The 20,306-nt window shown below is 42.7% G+C and overlaps 1 protein-coding gene across 1 annotated transcript in view; it reads right to left on the reverse strand.

Annotated features, from left to right (window-relative positions):
* The window catches only part of nell2a (neural EGFL like 2a), a 61,288-nt gene that overhangs the window by 33,366 nt on the left and 7,616 nt on the right, over positions 1-20,306 (reverse strand). The window contains exons 4-13 of the mRNA XM_076301084.1: positions 18,750-18,923; positions 18,501-18,597; positions 15,517-15,589; positions 15,323-15,405; positions 14,572-14,700; positions 13,357-13,459; positions 10,435-10,523; positions 9,864-9,966; positions 9,468-9,596; positions 3,382-3,507 (exon numbers count right to left, since the gene is read on the reverse strand). Coding sequence (XP_076157199.1) covers positions 3,382-3,507; positions 9,468-9,596; positions 9,864-9,966; positions 10,435-10,523; positions 13,357-13,459; positions 14,572-14,700; positions 15,323-15,405; positions 15,517-15,589; positions 18,501-18,597; positions 18,750-18,923 — 1,106 coding nt within the window. The remainder of the gene's footprint in view (positions 1-3,381; positions 3,508-9,467; positions 9,597-9,863; positions 9,967-10,434; positions 10,524-13,356; positions 13,460-14,571; positions 14,701-15,322; positions 15,406-15,516; positions 15,590-18,500; positions 18,598-18,749; positions 18,924-20,306) is intronic.

Genomic DNA, 20,306 nt, shown 5'->3' on the forward strand with positions numbered 1-20,306 from the left:
ATATTATTAGGGCAGGTCTTATTAGCTTTCGCTGGCTACACACCTATAATCCATTATGGCACTCCATATACATGTAGAGTTTCAGCACAAATATCCAAGATCACTTTCATTGCTTAGGCTTGCATCAGCCTTGAGTAGATTCACCCTTTTACAACACACTGAACTTTTTTACCCCCTCCCACATGAATTCACTAGGACATACCAGTAATAAATGGTCAATTTCCAACACTGGTCGTGATGCAATCCAAACAGGTTATTCATCTCAGGCTATTTAAAGTGTAATAAATCATACTCTTCCACATTAGACCTTACAGGCCTACAGGCAATATTTCACAGTATATGCAGGAACAATTATTACGCACGTATAGCAGCATCTCAGTAAGTCACGATGAAGATGACAGCCATTTTACTGTAGCGTCTCCTACAGAAGTCGCTATATCAGCTGCACAGAAAGCCCACTTTAATCACATAAATTGACTTTTATAGGGAGATACATAACCAAGTCTAGAACTCCTGCAGCTCACAGGCACGTGATCTATGTTAAATTACTGCAGCTAGATTACATCGCCTCGCCTTCATTATTAATCTCTCCAGCATATCAGAGAAATCACACAATGAAATTATTTGTCTCTCCAAAGGCATACCAAAAGTGAATAAATAATAACTTGGGTTTCATTTTTCAAACGACTTAAATTCATTTCTCTGTAGAGAATTCCTCTTGAGCTGTTATGAAAGGGTCTTCAAAAAGTTCTTCAAAAACATTTTTTTTGTCATCAGTAGTACTGTCCCTACTTTTCCTTTTTTTCCCAACTCAGCCTGCCAGTTTCCCTCCAGCTTTTTAGAGGGGATTGCAAGTGACTGAAAAAGAACAATAACTGACTGCTATGATGTGAAATCACACTGGCCAGACTGATGTTACTCAGAGACAATGCCGTGTGAAGATGTGTGTGAATGTGACATACACTGAAACCCGCTGAGCCATGGCTTCATCAAGGCAGCTGAATATGAACTCATGTTAACTGTCAACTGTCAGCAAAACATAGGGAGTCATAAGGTGCTAATATGAACAGTCTTGGTCTGAAATTCATTACAGTATTTGAGGAGGGGGGCACAGTAGGACATTACAGGAAGTAAATCCTCTGGCACAAAGCTGAAAGCTGGAAAAGTGTGTGTGTGTGTGTGTGTGTGTGTGTGTGTGTGTGTGTGTGTGTGTGTGTGTGTGTGTGTGTGTGTGTGTCTGTGTGTGTGCGTGCGTGCGCGTTTAGCATCTGCTGAGAGCCGGCATAATTTTTTTGGAAGGAAATGCACTGTGCTCTTCCACTGAGACGCAGTATACAGGGATTTCATTCATTTCTCAAAGTGTAATCATCAGCAAATTACTTCAATGAATAGCAGTGAACTGCTCTGAATTAAAAAGGTAACACAATGTCTCGACACAATAAATACTCGGATCTACACCATTTGTCTAAATCTTATCAAAAGCCTGTCTTTAAAACTAAATGCAAGATGCATTATCAATCAGTGTTGTCTTTCTTTGACAAACAGTAAAGGTTATAGTCTTTTATTTGTGTTTCTTTTCTGCTGAGGGTGCATTTACTTGAAACTACAAGCCCAAAAACAATTGTACTGTAGCTTTTCCCACATTCTCTAAAATGCATCTCCATTACTTCAAAACCAACAACACCTGGCTTTGGTCCTGAGTGCAAAGTCACATTCAGGACCAGGTTCCAAACACGCGTTTCATTTAAAGCTCTCGAGTAAGAGGCCAAGAGGGAGATAAAGCAATATTACAGCACCAGCCACCCTTTTGTGTCGAAGTCAAAGCAAAAACAGACCAAGAGCAAACTCTGCAACATGTGAGCAATCACTGTGTCAGCGTGTTCAGCTGGGCGCTGGAATGACTAAAACCTAATAGACAGGAGGCTAAAGCAAAGAAGATAGATCTGACCCAAAGCTACAGTGATTCAATGTTTAAAGAACAAAAAGAGTGTGGTGAAAAAAAGAAACAAATTCTCTTAGCATTCCATTATTAGATTGAATTGTAACTGTCTGTGGAAGCTTTGATGGTACAAGCCTTGAGCAACCTACTGTACCCCAACACATTCAAAAAATGTTAAAAGTTAAACTTTTCTGTCTGGATGCTGTCTTTGGGAGCTGACCATTATCTGTTTTCACAAATAATACTTTATTCTAGGGATGCACCGATATATCTGCCCAACATTAGTATTGGCCAATATCGGCCTTGTTGACTGATATTGGTTATCGGCAAATGTATATGACATTTACCGATGGCAGTGGCTGATGCTTATCTGCTATGTTGCATCAATTCTGCAATAGGTAAGACTATGTTGTGTTATGTGCAGACAGGGGCATTCAGAGATGATGCTGTGAAGCCCTGAAAGACCCCAGTATACGCCTAAATACACGGCTGTGCCATATGGTCATGCAGTTGTGCATGTTGGTGTTTTTGCGGATGTACAGTACTGTATGTCTCTCAGTAGCACAAGCTGTGTCACACAAAATTGTTTTCTCTGTCCATTCTTATCTGCTTGACTTCTCAAAAATAGCAATTGCATCTTTGTTGAAATACGTTGCTGGCAAGCTAATTAGCTCAAATTTGCTGGAGTACAAAATAATAAAAAACTCGTATCTTGTAAGACTGTCTCCTGTAGTTTTGCTTCCTGTCAGTTTCTTCACTATCCAAAAGTATACTTAAACTTAAATTAAATAAAAAATGCATTAACAAAATATTGGTATCTGCATCGGTTTGCAGCCAAATTGTTACTTGCTAAACATTGGTATCGACATCTAATCGGTGCATCCCTACTTTATTCATAAGCTATGTACAGAATCACAAATTATTTCCTGGATAAAAAAAACACATCATAATACAGTAATGCATGTTGTTACACTGCATTCACTCTTGCACTCAAACAAAATAGCATAACAATTATTTCTACTACAAGGTGGGGTCCTAAGTCATAACAATGAATTCAAATACATCAGCAGTTCCATACAGACAGTCTTAGCATCAACTCACTACTCACAAGACAACTGTCTGGCACAGAGTGAGCTAAGAGCAGACTGGTGTTCAGCTGAATATGGTTGATGTGGAATGGTCTCTTACCTTAGCTTGACTCCACCTGTCTACGTACTTCCACTCATTTACATTTCCCTACAGTACTCCATCTGGAATACTTCTCGTTCACTTTGTTTACTTCGGCAACTTGTCTCAGAACCAACCAGCGAACATAGGGTGTTCCTGAGAGCGATTACGTTTAAGTTGCAAGCCTATCGTTATCGTTTTGTCCCCCGTGGTTAACATACATCATTACCAAACGTTAGTGATTGAACTCCAACTGGTATCCAGGCTACTCTTACCTGTGCAGGAGTAATCATCGATCCTGATGTAGCCAGTGTGGCAGATGCACATGAAGGATCCGGGAGTGTTGACACACATGGTGTTCTCACGGCAGTAGTGTTTCCCCTCAGCACACTCATCGATATCTGTAGGAAAAAACACCACTTAAACTCAACTATGCGGAGAAAGAGAAAAGTTTGAGACTTTTTTTTCTTTTCACACTGAAGTTTGAGAAGTAGCGAAGCACTGAGGCGAAGGCCATTTCAGAATTTTTGGTAGAGAAGCAGCGTATTTATCAGTTTCAACAGAACATTATCTCTCTTTGACTCTTTGATTTAAATGAATTTAAGCACACCCTGGGCCCACCTGTATTGAAATCCTCAAGGTTCCCCTTCCTTAAAAGGCGCTGAAAAGAAGTCTTCATGAAAAACAGCTGTGTCCTTCACTCACTTGGGAATTATTCACTTAATGCACATTGTTGTTCTCTCCTGCCATGGTAAGAGTAACCTTGTTTTTTTTTTTTTAGGCAGATGTGGATGCAGAGAGAGCCAGCTTCATTCTGCACATTGCAATCACCCCCCACTGGCATTGTACATGCATTCTGCCATTGTGTGCTGTGTTATTAAGCTAAGGCCTGCTGTTTTAAACACACACACACATGCATTTGAGATGGGCAGGGCCCATAGTCATGTGTGTTCCACTCCCCTAAATCACCTACTGTGAGACAGTATTCAATGAACCTCCGCTAAATAAATAAATAACTAATAAACAAATTAAAAGAGGGCCATGAGAAGTTGGTGGCCGCTTTTATCTCTGGGTAAAATTATCTGGGTCGAGCTGCTTGCACAGAAAGATAAATTAATAGAAAGCGCCTTCCTGTTCTGTTGTTTTTCTTTCCTCCCCCTTCTCCCTTTCTCTGCCTCACTCTCTACCAAAGAGGAATCAATCAAAGTCACACACCTATGTGAATCGTCTGAGCCTCAGACACACTTTGTTCAAGGGTAAACCAAGCAGCGGATTCCAATTAAACTCTACCAATCTCCACGCACACAGCAATGGGGAGGAAACAAAAGCAAACCAGGATTCTGGAGCCGCTGCCAACAAACAAATGAATAAACAATAACCTAAAAGGCACCATGCTACATGTCCTCCAGTTTAGACAATTAGAATGAAATGCTCAAAAAAACAAAAACAAAACAACAACAGTGACTTTGCATTTGTTGTTGTTGATAGCACCTGAGCTCTACAGAAGCACTGTGTGGCTTTCCTCATGGCAGTAGCATAGCTATCCATATCATTTTTGGGGCTATCCATGTTATCTCGAGGGAGCAGCACAGTGGCAGTAATGACAGGACAGGACGGCGCTACAGTGTAGGCTGTCAGGCAGCGCTGCTGTGGTGAATCTCGTGCTCTACCTGGGAGCCTCATTGCTGTCTGCTGTCTGGAAATGAGGAGATAACACGCTGGCTGGCTGCACTGAACCGCAAAGCACATGCTACCACTGGTGGAACTCCCTCCCCAAAACAGGTTATCTGGGCCACTCAAACAAGCAGGGCAAACCTTGTCTTAATGATGAGGGTTATTCGGAATATGTCTAGGGAAGAACTGTACATGTTGTCTGACAGAGGTGAATGAGCTGCCACAGTGTTGTCTGTAGGTCCAGGTCAGCACCCCATATTTCTCTTATGTATCTGGTTTGAATTTTCACATATATTTCAATGGATAAAGCCTGTAATCCTAACTGTTAATCAAGACAATTTATCTGAAACAATTTTAAACCAAATGGCCCTTTTAATTGTTGACAGTACAACTACAACTACAGCTTTTTCAAACACTAGTAGGGCTAATAACAACCTTAAATGTGCGTCTCTGTTGGCACCAGATGGCAAAACTATACACAACAGGGAAACACCTGTATGTAGAGCTTAAATGGTAGCTTGCATGGATAATACCTTGGAATTGCACTGAATATAACATATCAAAACAGGCAGAGCATTAAGAAAAGCAATTAGGGGGAAGTAAAGAGCACTGCCTTTGCTGGAAAGTCTTGCCATAGCCTCATTACATGCTACTTGCAGGTGATAAATCATTTCATGTTGCGCATGCAACATGCCTGCTTGTTGTAGAGATCCATTGAACTCAGCAACCACTCAGCAGCACAATGGACTATGAAAGGCCTGATTAATAGTGATGAATCTCATTGTGGCGGCTAAACTGCTTGCCTGCCCATAGCGAGAGTGCAACAGAACAGTTACAATATAACAAATGCTTGGCTCTCGGAAGCAGCTCTGTGCTTGCCTTTCCTTTATCAGACGCAGCATTGTTATCAATGGCTGATGATCATCAATCATCATTTGGCCCAGAGTTCTTCATAGAATACCTCTAAAATTATCCTCCAATGTAAATTGCACACACAGGTGCAGTACTTTAGGGCAAAAATAAGAAAGATTACTAAGCTGAGCAAGGGAACAGGAACAGAGATAGGAGTTCAGAGAGCCCTTTTCAAAGCTAGGCGTACTCTAACTCGGGGATGGTGAGGTCACAGAGACCGGTTGGCAGTCAGGTCAACCCTTTAACTAGGGCCTAAGTCATTCTTTAGGTTCATCTCAGTGGTAATTGCATTTGGGATTCTGCCCCTTCTCATCAGTCACTGCAAATTAGCCTCCATCTGCCTTGTGTAATTATTCAGCAAAGTAAAATAAAAGCATTCAGAGTGCACAGAGATGGACCAATTTCCAGGGGTATAAACCTCTCAAGCAGGTCCAATGAGGTTCTTGGGATACTCAGACTACCCATTCTATTACTGTAGTTTCTAGTGTTGCACAGAGCGGTGCATCAAATGGACGGTGACTTTTCTTTATGTCTATCACCAGAAAGCATCTATGCTTACATGGGTCCCCTGTCTGTCACAAAGACTATTGTGACTGAGATGAGACTTCTATCCTTTAATCAAGGCTAAAAAATGTCTAACTTGTCACTTTATACTACGTTAGTGTTCACTATAGCTAATTAGATAACAAATAAACATCGGTGGAAGATAACTAATCATTAGGGCCTTGTTTTAGGTAAGAAAGCTAAAATATATAGACTAGCTCGCCCAGCTGTTACTCTCTGTTTTCACTCAGACTGGGAACCCTGTTTGTATTGAGCTTTAGTCAGCTTCTTTTTAGGGTGGAATAATCAGTCACCAGTGAAGGTGGCTAATGTGATGGTGTTGTAATGTTTCAAAATGGTGTAACAGCACCAGCGGTAGAGCTAGACAAAGCAATAAAACAGCAGTAGCAAAGCCAGCAACATCAAAGAATTGGAGCCAGAGCAAGAAGCCAGTAGCTAGTAGTAAACTGAAAAACTCTTTCATATACATTGCCAGTCAGACAACACTTAAAAGAGCTATGTGTAGAATTCAAGTTGTCTAAAGGTACCATTATCTGCAACAGCGCTTTTCAATTGACTTGCATATTTGATACAGCACCTTGAGGTACAAAGTGGTATTACAAGAGAGTATTGTCCACAATTAGCTGGCAATCAAGCTAACTTTACATAGACATTCATAACATTACATTCAAATTTCTGTTACTATTTCTAGGTCAGTTTAAGAATGTTTTAAACAAAAACTACTACAAATAGCACTTTTAAAAAAAACTTGTGTCACAGTAAATAATATTACAACTTTATGTGAATGTGGACAATCCTTAAAAATGCTACTAAAATATAATAACTTATAAAATATAATTATTTCCAATTCATACCCTTCACATTATTTCTAGACAGTAAATCTTTGAAACCTTTCCAATTGTTCCCCATGGCAACAGATGGAAGAACCAGTAGATGGGCCACGTTTACTTTAAGACACTAATATTTTCCATCCAAGCCTCTAAGAAGCAATCATCATAATAACTACAAAATCATAATCATTACTTCATCAAGGCAACTTGGCACATAAGAGGGCAAAGACATAATATATAGCAGACATAAAAGCATGCATATGCCATTATAATCAAACACTTAATCAAACACTTTGATGGTCAGCCTACCCATCAAGTAAATGACTATGCCTCCTTTCTCCTATTTGCTTAATGCTTTGAGCCGCACAGATTCCACCAAACTGAATTTGGTAGGGGGATAAAATGGGGCTCAGTGTTTTCTATCCAACACAGCAGTACTCCAGCAGAGAGGCAAGTGCAGTATCCCCCAGAGTCTCTCATACCACAGCATGGATGAAAAATTTACACAGGAGTGATCTCATAGTCTATTTTCGGCTCAGCAATGACCTAGGACTACTTTAAAGTACTACTGTTGGTTTCTTTACCTAACTAAAGTCGGAATCTCATCATTGTCGTGTTATCTTGTTATCCAGCAAGTGAAACTGCATTTCAGTGTGTGGCTGATTTGATATTCAATTGTCTGAGAAATAATGCAATTAGTAAGAAGAGGTTGACAATTGTGGCTCAGACTTAGTAATATTTTCACAGGCAAAAGATGTTTCAGCAATTCTTAATCACCCACCTTGCCTATTCACTCTTACATATTTAAGGTTAATTATTATGATAATCATCATTAGGTTAGTCAAACATGAAATGCCAATATTTCATTCCACAGAACTGAACGACACAACCAATACGTAATGCCTGCATAAAATATCTCAATCAAGATAAACTTCCAGCTATCTAGACATGAATGCATGTACTTTGTCCAATGTGCATTTTTAACGTGAAGATCTGAACATTGATGTGTGCATTTACCAGGAGTCATTGTCTGTAGTAACTAGAACAGCACACTTAAAATCAGGCATGGAGTCTCATACAGTCTATTAGTGTGGGAGGAGAAAGCTTTACACCAGCCCAACCTAAAGCTGCTATGCGCAGACTCCATTCATTTCAGATGGGAGCCTGATAACATCTTTAATCATGTAGATTGGCCAAGACTGGGCAATTACCATCCCAACTGTTGGCATTAGACGCGCTCAGACCAAACAAGGCCAGGCCAGAGAGTGCAGTTCACACTTGTCTCCCCCCGTTATCCTTTCTGCCAAATAGAGGAGCAAGTTTCATTAAAAAATCCCACTGATCCCCAGCAAGGTGACAGCGAAGCTGGGCCACTCACAGAGCACGGGTGGAATCCATTAGTGGTCTGCAAAAGTAGGCCACCGATGGAGGTGGTGGTGGAGGTGGGGAGTGAGGTGGGTGAGACGTTGATGACTTACTCCCAGCAAAAAAAGGAATGTACACTCGAAAAATCAGGCAAAATCCGCTGTGAAGCCACATCGCTGCACAAACATCCCAGGTGACCGTGAGAGGAGTTGATGATGTCAGAGAGGAGTTGAAATGATGCATGGGCAAAGAGTTGTGGACCAAATTATGGGGCAATTGATCAAGCAGCAATTTTAGAATAAATTGAGTATTAAGTTTATTATCAGTTTGGATATGAGAGGAACATTTAATACACTTTGATATATACACTCCTAGTGATAAAACTAGCCAGATAGTATCATATTTAATATGTTTATGGGTACAAAAGCTCACTTCAGGTGAAGAGGAGGTTGACTGAAGGGAAGCTTATGAGATTCACATCAAGGACCATGAGCATTTTGTGTTCATTATCCTCCTCTGAATAGAAGGAAGGACAGCTACACACATGCGCGCCTATGTGATAACTCACACATTTCTCAATCGTGGGCAGTTTAGACGGAGAAGGCTCAACTGTGTGCAACTGCTTCAAAAGGGTACAGACAAGATGATCAATCAAAGTCTGTTTAGCTGAGTGGCCCTGCATGAGCTCTACGGCACAGCACCTGTGGTGAAGTCAGTAATGAACGGCCTTCACAATGATTGATGCGCACACTGATCGGTTGGCGCTTGCAAAATGTCACTGATTGATAAACGACCGGCAACGGGCAGTGTGCCAGGAATCAAAATCCCCCATTCTCAGACTGACAAAAATCTCCTCACTTTTCCTCCCCCATGAGAACAGCGGGGATCAATCATCAGGTGGCTGTGAAAAGAAGCGCAATTGCATCCATATAGAGCCCCCCCCCCATCCCCCCCGGACACTACTGCTGTCTTTGGCATTGAGGGGTGCAGATGTGTGGTGTGTGTTTAGCTGGTACCTTCGCAGTAGGCGTTGTCGTCGCGGAGCGGCCGGAAGCCATCCTTACAGCTGCAGCGGGCGGCCGCCTCCAGGTTCATACAGTCGGAGTTTTCTATGCAGGGGTTGTCCTCGACGCAGAAGTCATAACCTACCCAACAGAGGTCAAACGTAATGTAAACACCTGGAACTTACCAAAAGAAACAAGTTCCTGTGCTTTATGCTTTGCTTGTGAGCAATTATGTAAGTAACAGCATCTTTGGTTGTAATAATTTTGTTATCACTGTCAGACTACACTAGATGTCTGTTGTTCTGTCCAACAGCTATCTCAGCTCCCTGTTAACAGCCCAGCCAGTGTTTATGAGCACATATGTCATGCTGTTTCAACAGGAGAATAAGCCGGGGGGTGTAACCGCACCTCTGCAGATTTTACAGCATCTGTCTACGAGGGTGATCTGTTCCACCTCGGGGCACTTTAGCTCCGGACAGCTTGGGGTCACCACCGTGCGCATCGTCTGATCCTGTTCAAGGTAACAAAAAAACATTATGCTAGATTTAGCGGTCTTTCATTTATTCAAAACACAAAAAAACAGTGGTATCTCACAACAGTGTTTTTGCACAAATCTCCTACTGAGTGCCTATTCAGTGTCTACTCTGAATCCATGTGTTCTCATGCAAATAAAAATAAGACCCTGTGTAATACAGATGTTCATTACATTCGTTTTGCATAGATGATTGACATTTATATTGGCTAAATTGAAATACAGAGAGCTAATTATTAAAGAGGGCTCACAAAGCCTACCACCCATTACTCTTTCCCACATAATTGAGCCCCTGCCTCCACACAAGAAAGACCACAATAGGCCTTTAGCGAGCTGTCATCTCTGCTAGAATGTTTGTGGACTAAGTGTGTGGGTTGAGATACAAAATAAAAAATAAAGCACTTGTACAAAAATAACAGCACTGACACTCCATTGAAGGCTACTTACTCGGCACTCTAGTAACAAGCACATGCCGTTGTCACGAATGGTGCGGGTTTCACCTTCTACCAACTCCCTCCCACTGAACAAGCACACGGCTGCAAATAGACACAAACAGCACTGTCAACACAGAAACATGCACCTTTGTGATATTGATTAGTGCCGACATTTTATAACACCCTTCACCCAACCAGACATGACAGGCTAGTGGTTGGATTTATGGCATTTCACATAGCATGATCAAAGTGATTATGGCTCAAGACAGCGCATCGGGTAAGTTTGGCTTCAATGTTACAGCAGAATTTTAGAGGGCAGTGTAGCTAGAGTGGGAATGGACAAGGACGTTTCAAAACAGATGTTTGTTGAGGTGTACATATCTCATTATCAGACACGGCACTCCAAACAGGACGCTGTGATCAAACCAGAGAAAAGACAAAAACCCAGCATGTGTGAATTGCCACAACCTTATGCAGATGCAGTTGCTGCAAGATGAAGCGTCAGAACAAGTGGCAACGCCAAGCAATCCTGTCAGCGCATGGCGCACTCTGCTCATCACGTGCCTTCAAACGCGCAAGCAGCCCAAACTCTGGAGGGACGCTGCGCGCAGCGATAAGAGGCAGATAGAAAGGCGAAGGCTCGCTGTGGAGCCTCTCCACTCAGCACGGAGTGGCGAGCTAATTAGCGTGCCTCTCGTCAATGCTTGTGTGACTCACTGACAAGAGAAGCGTGCTGATGAGTTGTGCATCTGCGTGCGTGTGTGTGTATGTGTATGTGTGTGTTTAGGGGAGTCTGTGTGTTTGTAAATGTTCCTGTTGAGAGGAATACTTTGGACTGATAAACCCCACTTCTTCAGGCTTATCAGCACCCCCGCCCCTATGCACATGCACACAGTCCCACTGGTTTATTTAGCTCTCTAAAAAATGACCACAAACAGCTACATCTCCATCACATACATACATGACATACTCATCACCCAGAGTTGAATTAAATGGTATAACTAGCTGGAGAGCTGGTCCCTTGTTGCAGATTACGCTTGATGTGAGTGGGAGTTTGTGCAGTAGTGAGCTCTTGGCTCATGATGAAACTTTGCAGATGATGGAGCACACACACACACACACACACACACACACTTTTTCCACTCAACAGTTACAATTATATAATGATAAGTCAAAACAACACAGCTATTTATTTTCACAGCAGTGTCAGTGCAGAGGCGCTACTGCTACCGAGGGAGAGCAGTTCCAACTTAACACTGAGCCTGCAGTGGAATGCAAACTCAAAGATAATATATGTCTCTGGCTCCCTATCTGATTGATATTTATTTATGTATGGCAGTGCTTTACACAGGGGGAAATGAACAGTGTGTACTTGTCGGTATTAACAAGCATGGGAAAAAAGATGACTTTGTATACGCAGTATATGAATTCCTTTCATCAGAGCAGCTTTTGGATTGTCGCAAGTCCATTTCTAGGGATCAGCCCCGGATTTCCACTGAGATGCTGATAATGGAAAATCTGATAATTTTAAATGAAAACTTGTTGGCTAATAAAATGAAGGGAAAACCCGAGTGAATTTAGGGGCAGCCGTGGCCTACTGCTTAGCGCTTCGGACTTGTAACCGGTGGGTTGCCGGTTCGAACCCTGACCAGTAGGCACGGCTGAAGTGCCTTTGAGCAAGGCACCTAACCCCTCACTGCTCCCCGAGCACCGCTGTTGTTGCAGGCAGCTCACTGCGCCGGGATTAGTGTGTGCTTCACCTCACTGTGTGTTCACTGTGTGCTGAGTGTGTTTCACTAATTCACGGATTGGGATAAATGCAGAGACCAAATTTCCCTCACGGGATCAAAAGAGTATAGTATATACATACTTAATACTTAAACTAAATGTTTGTTTGGTGGATGTCATGGAGAAAAAACAACCTTTGGTGGATTTACAATGCAAAAAGGACCAAGTAAATATAACATAATGCTGGGTGCAGAGATATTCATTGTTCATTGTGAGTCGTCTGAAGTTCACATCATTTTTTTTTGCATAGCAAAGCCCAATATCATTATGACCTTCGCTAGTGCTTCTGTAACACGGCCGTATACGTTTTCTCTGTTTTTTACCACATTTTTGGTTGACGATTCCTGGGGCATATGAAACTTGTTGGGCATATAACCCCACTAGGCTGATGAGGAATAGAAGATGGATAAATAGACGAAGCATGACTTGCAGTTTACTAGGATTTACAGGAGTAGGGCATGGAGAGAACCTGGGAAATATGTTTTTTTTTTTCTTTGTGCAGCAGGTGGCAACACCATGCAGCAGTCATACCATGCACTGTTATGTTTCTTAACCAAAATCAGAGTTACAGTATAAGGAGAGACCTTCTTGTGATACGAATAGAAGCTGCAGAGAAAAAAAACACCTCTGACACTTGACTTCAATCTTATACACCTTCCTACACATAAACAAAAACAAGCATGTTTCGTAACCTGCCACCCAGTTTTATGATCCTGTTTATGTAGCAGGCACAGAGGTCGGTGTTAAGGCGAGGCTCTGCCTTGAATCATTTATTCATCTATGTAAATGCAACGGCTGACATCTCAGGAGACATGTTGGGATGTAGCTTAGCAACGTGGAGATGTGGTCAGTTGTCAGGCAGCCCTTGTGGAGGCGTGCAGTGAAGAGCTGTGTTGTCTTCAGGGGGGAGTGTGAACAGAGACCATGAGGCTGTTGGCAGTTAAGTGCTTGCCTAGTGCACATTGTGCACTGCCTGTGTGTACAGTATGTGTCTGTGAGTGTGTGCGCGTGCCCATGTGTGTGCTTGCCCGTGTGTGGTGTGTGTGTGCGTGCCCATGTGTTTGCGTGCCCATGTGTGTGCGTGCCTGTGTGTGTGCGTGCCTTTGTGTGTGTGTGTGTGTGTGTGTTTGCTAGAGTGCATACTCACGTTGGCACTCTTTGCAACAGGCTCCCTTCACGTAGGTGGGGGCAGTACCCGAGGGGCAGTTTGGTGGTGGGCATGAGATGGTTTCACACTGCACTGTGCCATTCTGTGAGAGGATCACAGGATCGGTCAGTCAACCCGCATCAGCATCAGCATCAACATCAACATCGATACAGCTTTTACACCCTAGTCCTGTCCTCATACATCTTTCTAGTATGTGAGTCAGTACCTGTCAAAGCTTAACATCTGCTTTGGCTTGAATGATTTGACCTCTTTGGCTAAAATGTTGAGGAGTGTAAAGCATGTCAATTACTGAAATGGTCCAACCCATTGTCTTAACCTGTCATTTGATAAAATTACTGTTCCATAATGTTACATGTGTTATGTTTCACCCATTGTATGGAATTGATTAACAGGCAGTAATTCATCGTACTTAACATACTGAAAGGATATTTCTAACTCTGACTTCTCAAGTGGATTTCAAGACCTGCTGATTAAGCAGGCAGGCAGCGTACAAACTACATAGAAATCTATCCAACTGAGAGCCCTCAGCATTAGCACTCTGACCTAAATAATTTTCCTCCCGCATTCTATAACTGCCACACAGGTACACGACTAACCATAACTACAATTCTCTTAATTGCAACCACTTTGGGAACTGACATTGCAAAGATTTGCTGGACGGCCTCAAGAAACCAATGAGCATAGGTGTAATTATCACCATTCCTCAGTCATTAGACGCAGTCTACCAAAAGATATGTAATTTCGTTCAATTACACGGTAGACTCCAGCTGCACAAATACACACTGTTTCTTTGTATACAGTACTTGCGCGAGTGAGGACATTAACTACATGGAGCTGCAATGGCATAGAGTGGCAGAGGGAGAAATGTGTTTACTATTGCCAGCAGACTCAAAACACCCAAACAGCACAGTCTTTGTGGAAGTCTTGTTTTGTGTGTGTGTGTGTGCAATAGGGCACTCTCAGACCTTTCAGATTTCTCAGAAGAAAAAAAAAATGTGACTTGCCCTTGGCCAGTGCGACAGACAGACAGAGAGACAGACAGACAGACAAACAGAGAGAGAGATAGAGAGAGAGAGACAGAGACACACAGAGAGAGAGGCAGTGTGTCCCAAGACAAAAGGCACCAAGAAGAAAGCCCCCACAAAGTGACTCCACTGGGCGAGCCCACGCGCACACACAGGAAGGGGACCCCACCGTGCACGTGCAGTTCCTGCAGCCATCTGTCCAGGTCTCGTCCTGCCGGTAGATCACCCCCTTGACGCTGCAGGTCCGCTCACAATAGCAGCTATCCAGCCCATTCATCTTCTCCTCGGCCATGGACAGCTGCTCGCAGCGTCCACCATGAACAAAAGGCGAGCGGAGAGAGAGAGAGAGAGAGAGAGAGAGAGAGCACAGAGAGCAGAGGGGAGGAGAGGGAGAGAAAGAGAGGGAGAGGGGGAGTAGTGAGTGAGGGGAGTGAGAACCATGGGGAACATTATTCCTTTATTGTCAATAGGAATCACATTATCAACAAGCACTCCGGCTAGCCACTAGTAGGCCTGCTGGGAGAGGAATGCGGAGAAGCCCAAGGGAAAGGGGAATGAAATATGCGTGTAATTATTAGTTAAGTGGTGATTACTCAGGGGCCAGCATGGCCCTATCTGGATTTGGCTTTGCTGATCGCAGCGGACCAAATAAAGTGATCCTAATAATTTTCAAATGCTGATTGTTATTCCAAAACTGAGAAATAGCTTGATCAAACAGAAATGAAAACAAATGAAATGTTTTCCTGCAAATGCTGAAGGGCTCGAAGGTCTTTTTACAGTGAAAAAGCACCATGCGGTTAGCTGAAATATTTGCTATTTATCTTGTGATATGCAAGGCAATATCATCGGAGTGCACACATCATATTTTAATATGCACTTCAGAAGCAGCATAAAAGTCTGACATAAAAGCACTCCATTACCTTGCTTGATGTTTTGGCTAAAATGTCTTGCAGTTCCATGATTTTCTGCACAAGTCCGTGAAAGTCATTGCATGTTGGACAGGCTGGAAACATGGGAAACATTATCATTAACAATAACAAGGCTTAACATTTGCAGACATCATATCATATCCTAATTATTATGTGACATACAGTAGCCTAGGCAGCAGACTTACTTCGGTTCAGATCTGGGCACTGGGAGATGTACCCTTGAGGCATGACAAGGATCTGGACATCTTGCATGGTACCCTGCAAGTAAGATGCAAGACATGTACCAAGATTGGATCCGGCAGCTTAAAACTACTTTTCAAATTTCATTCTGACAAGCTTTTATCCATCAGAAATGGTCATCATAAACTGAAACACTTTTGACAGGGAATGGCCGGGTCACTGCCATTCCACGATTCATCGGAGAGATGAGATGAATTTTCAAAAAGCCAGAGAAGAGAGGGAGACGTATAACACATCATCTCATCGCACATCTCGCACGTCTTTTAAGACGGCTTTTCAGTGGTCTTAGGATACTCATGGTCATCCCTGAGAGTTCTGTCAGGAGAATGATTATAAAGTGACTTTATGAACAATGAACCACATCCTGATTTAAGGAGAGCAATAGCAAAATACTTGTGCCAGTATGGAGCTTATCTATATGTTTTCAATTCATTACATGAGTGAAGCTTAACAAAATGGTGTAATCATTTCCATTTGATTAGGATTGCTTTTAGCCATCTTTTGATCTTGGTTCCTTAATAACCCCCCCCACCCCACCCGCGTGACCTTCGTTACTGCTCCCGCTCTCTGAACATGGCACATTGTGCTGCTAACCAGTGATGTGGATGTTAGGCATGCAATAACAATTTCTGTTTTCTCCATCTCAGTTTGATAAGCTCAAGCAGGAGATACAGATTAAATTTGTCTCAGGGGTCCTTAATTTGATAGCTCTCCGTCCTCCTGACATGCAGGAAGCCAAAGCCTTACATATACTCCCAGGGTAGCCATGGAAACCTGGTCCATTTCATCCTTGGAGTATATTTATTTCCATTGCAGAGGGGAAATGGCACAACTTGTGAGAAATTGTTTCTGAAATTGCAGCGCCACTTCAATTCCGAAACCCTAAGTTCGTCATAAGGATTCTGAACAAAGGTGACATCGGGCCTGCTGATTCATAAAACGCAATTCGCCACTGTAAATTTGAGCAAACACACTCATGCAGTGTCTCCTCAGAACTGACAGAGCATGTCAAAAAGTCCTTAGCGTACTCTATCTAACCACATGATGAAGAACCGGTTCTATCAGAACAATCAAGGTGATGTGGGTAGGTAAGCCAACAGCACACGCTTAGAAGAGGAACGCATCGGCTATTGACGTAATGGATGTAATGGACGTAAAACGATGCGTGTGCGCTGAATGCAGACAAAAGAGGACAGTGGCAGATGAGCTTTCCTTTTCATGTGTTCAGATGAAGCACTAATCAGAGTCTCAGAGGAGGGGGGAGGAGGCTGGGGGGGGGGGGGTCACTGACCCCCAGAGTCCTCCTTCATCTGTTAATTAACGCCAGGAAATCTAACAACCTGAGGCGTCACAGAGACGTTCTATAGGAGGCAGGGGCACGCAATCTGCCAGCATATATGCACGCACGTGCACACACACACAGACACACACACACACACAGACACACGCATAAACAAGGGTGCAAAATGCATAACAGCACAAACACATTCATGTTAAACTCACACAGACATATACAAGAGCGCACACACACACACACACACGAGCAGACACATGTGCACACACACACACACACACACACACACACACACACACGAGCAGACACATGCGCACACACACACACACACACTCACACACACGAGCAGACACATGCGCACACACACACACACACACACACACACACACACACACACACACGAGCAGACACATGCGCACACACACACACACACACACACACGAGCAGACACATGCGCACACACACACACACACACACACACACACAAATAACACTGTAACCTTAGTGAAGAGGCTACAGGTAAATGTGCAATCTCGTTTCTCTGTGACAATAGACATGTGCTAGAGCAGGGATTCCCAAACTGTGGTACGCGTACCCCCGGTGGTACGCGAGCTGCTTCTAGGGGGTACGTGAGATGAAAAGGGCTATGGCGGACAGGTGTAAAATGAAAATTTTAAATCTTTTGTAATTCATTTATGAATAAATACATAATTTCGAATCAGGTCATAATGATATGGAAACATGAAATTAAAGGATATAATTTATAAACTCTGTATGTGTTCATCAAAAAAAGGGCAGCTTATTAAACATGACGCCTGGAGCTAATAGAATGCGTTACTTTTGAATGCGTTGGATGGTCCGTGGTCCGTGGGGGGGAAGTTTTGCGGATATAACAGGTTTTTGAAAATAACAAAAACAGAAAGGAGGGAAGGAGCAAAGCTAGGAGTTATTTCAGATGGGCAAGAAAGGTAACATTAAGCTAGGCTTTACATTTAACAAACTAAAGGTAGCCTAAGTTTAGCCTTTCTAGGCTGTATAGCCTAATGTTGTCCAAACGAATACATCCTTGTCAGGCGTTGTTGTAGGCCTATTATAAGATATTGTATGTGGATGTAGTTAGGCTACTATGCAGGCTACTTTTCATAACTTTTTAACTGACCAAATGCACGCACCTAAAACCGGGAAACGGACAAATATTGTCAACGCGGGGGGGGGGTTTATGTGTTTATGTGTCGGATGGTGGGGGTACGCGAGCTGAGTCGGAATGTAGCCAGTGGTACGCGGGGGGAAAAGTTTGGGAACCGCTGTGCTAGAGGGAGGGATAATGGTAATGGGAGGGATAAACAAGTGGCTGGTTTAATGAGCGATGTTAAGAGATTATCTAATCACTCTGTTCCTTTTCTCAGTGCTGCAAGGTTATTTGGTCTTAATGTCATTATTATAAGCTGTCTGCAAGATTATTTTTTTTTCAGAAGAAGAAAAAACGAGAGCTAAAATGTATGCATTCATTTCAGGAGGAAATACTTCATCGCTGACCTGTAAGTGTTCAAGAGGAATAAAAAGGTTAGAAAATCCCTGGAATTGCAACTTGTTATTCATGTGTTACTGAATAACAAAAGCAACACTGTGCAGTACCTTAAAGAACCCATGTGCACCATTTCTTTGTCCCAGCCAGAAGGATGTCCCTTCAGGAATATCCATGGATGGGACGTCCACCACTCTCTCGTAGATTCTAAGGATACAGTCCAGAAGACATAAGTAATGCAAATCCTCTGCTGCTCAGTATTATTTTTTCTTTAAGTGTCAAACAGTAATAGAAAACCATTATTTCATGATCCCATTATTGCAGTATGCTGTAGCCAGCTAATCTTTCAATTTGCATACCTGTTGCAATCCACATGTAAGACGACATGAGAGGCGCTGACCGCCAGCGATACTTTATGCCACTGGTCATCGGCCAGAGTGTAGGGGAAGGTTTCTGTGTGAGGCTGCCCGCCCTGCGTCCGAAAGTGGAGCCGCACTTCGTTTCTCTGCCCGCTACTCTCCAGCTCCAAGAACCTGGGGAGCAACAGATGAGTCACTACACGTGGGACGAGATATGACCAAGCCAGACCAGACCAAACACAGACAAGGTCAACAAGGTCAAGGGAACAGCACAAGGAAAACTAGAACACGGAAACCTAAAAGGCTGCAGCAACACAGGATATTTGATGTTCTCCCTTAGAACAGAAAACGGAAACAAGGTCCCTCAGGTACCACTCCACGAGGAGAACTCCAGGTGCTGCTCTGATGATGATAGATGTGTCCATCCTCTCAAATGATGTACCATATGTACACAAATCTCCTGAGATTTAAAAGCGGCACCTCTCTGCACGGGCAACTATATTTGTACACTGCCATGTGTGTACAGAGACAAAGGCCATGTACATGTATATGCGCTGTGCGACGAGAGAGAAAATGAAACTGGAAACATGAAGATCATCCAGGCATTGTTATGCGGCAGGGCCACTCCCCGCCAATTGAGATTCACTCTATGGAGTGACACTAATGGAGAGAAGCTGCCAAAACAGTCATCACCCAGCTCTTTAATGACAGACCATTCTTTTTAGACCGCGTTTGAAAGCACTATTTGAAAAAAGCCAATTACAGATATGTGGCTGTTGATTTGCGTATCTACAAACTGGATCTAATTAGTTTTTTCTTCTTGCTTTGCAGGGGGGGTTTTTTGGAGTGAGGATCCAGCAATAGTGAGGAATACCAATAAAACCTTGTCACTGCAATACTGTACAGTAGAGCAGGGAGTGAAGCTGTTTCAGACTGCTAATCAGCATAGGATGGGAAGTGATTAACAGCTATAAAGGTCTTTAAACTGCATTGATTAAAATGTGCACAGTTATATCAAGGCATACTGCAGCTTTGTCGTATTACATCTAATTCTCAGTCTAAAGCTGTGCAGCACCAAATAATAGTCCATTTTCTGTCGATATGTCCCTCATTTCTGCCTTTGTAGTAGAATGGCATTCAATTACTAACGGTGGAGCATCCCTTTACCATCAATTCAGAGTAGAGGAAAATGATCAAAGAAATTGAGGTCATTTCCAAATTACTCTACAAGAAAATGGCACTAGGTCACTGCAGAGAGCTAGTGACAAAAGCTAGCAACAGTAAAAAGAGTCCATGATGAACCAGAAAGCAATAGGAGAATATATGGTAATGTATAGCAGACCAAATACAGGTGAATGGCTCAATGGTCTTTGGTAAGTGTAGCTACACTGTTTTCAACGGTTTCCGTTATCCTTCAGTAATGTAAATAACTACATGTAATGGATATTATTGTATTTATTTTATTTATTGATTTTAACAGTGAAAGGAGAGTCTGATGTTGATTGTCTTTTATCTTGTGCCTTTTTTGCTTTTATATAGTGGCACTGTTATCTGTTC

This window comes from Alosa pseudoharengus, unplaced genomic scaffold (assembly GCF_046254945.1).
Source record: "Alosa pseudoharengus isolate Yale_2024_CS ecotype anadromous, Long Island Sound unplaced genomic scaffold, YU_APseudo_1.1 YU_APseudo_1.1_scf_10, whole genome shotgun sequence".
NCBI lineage: Eukaryota > Metazoa > Chordata > Actinopteri > Clupeiformes > Clupeidae > Alosa > Alosa pseudoharengus.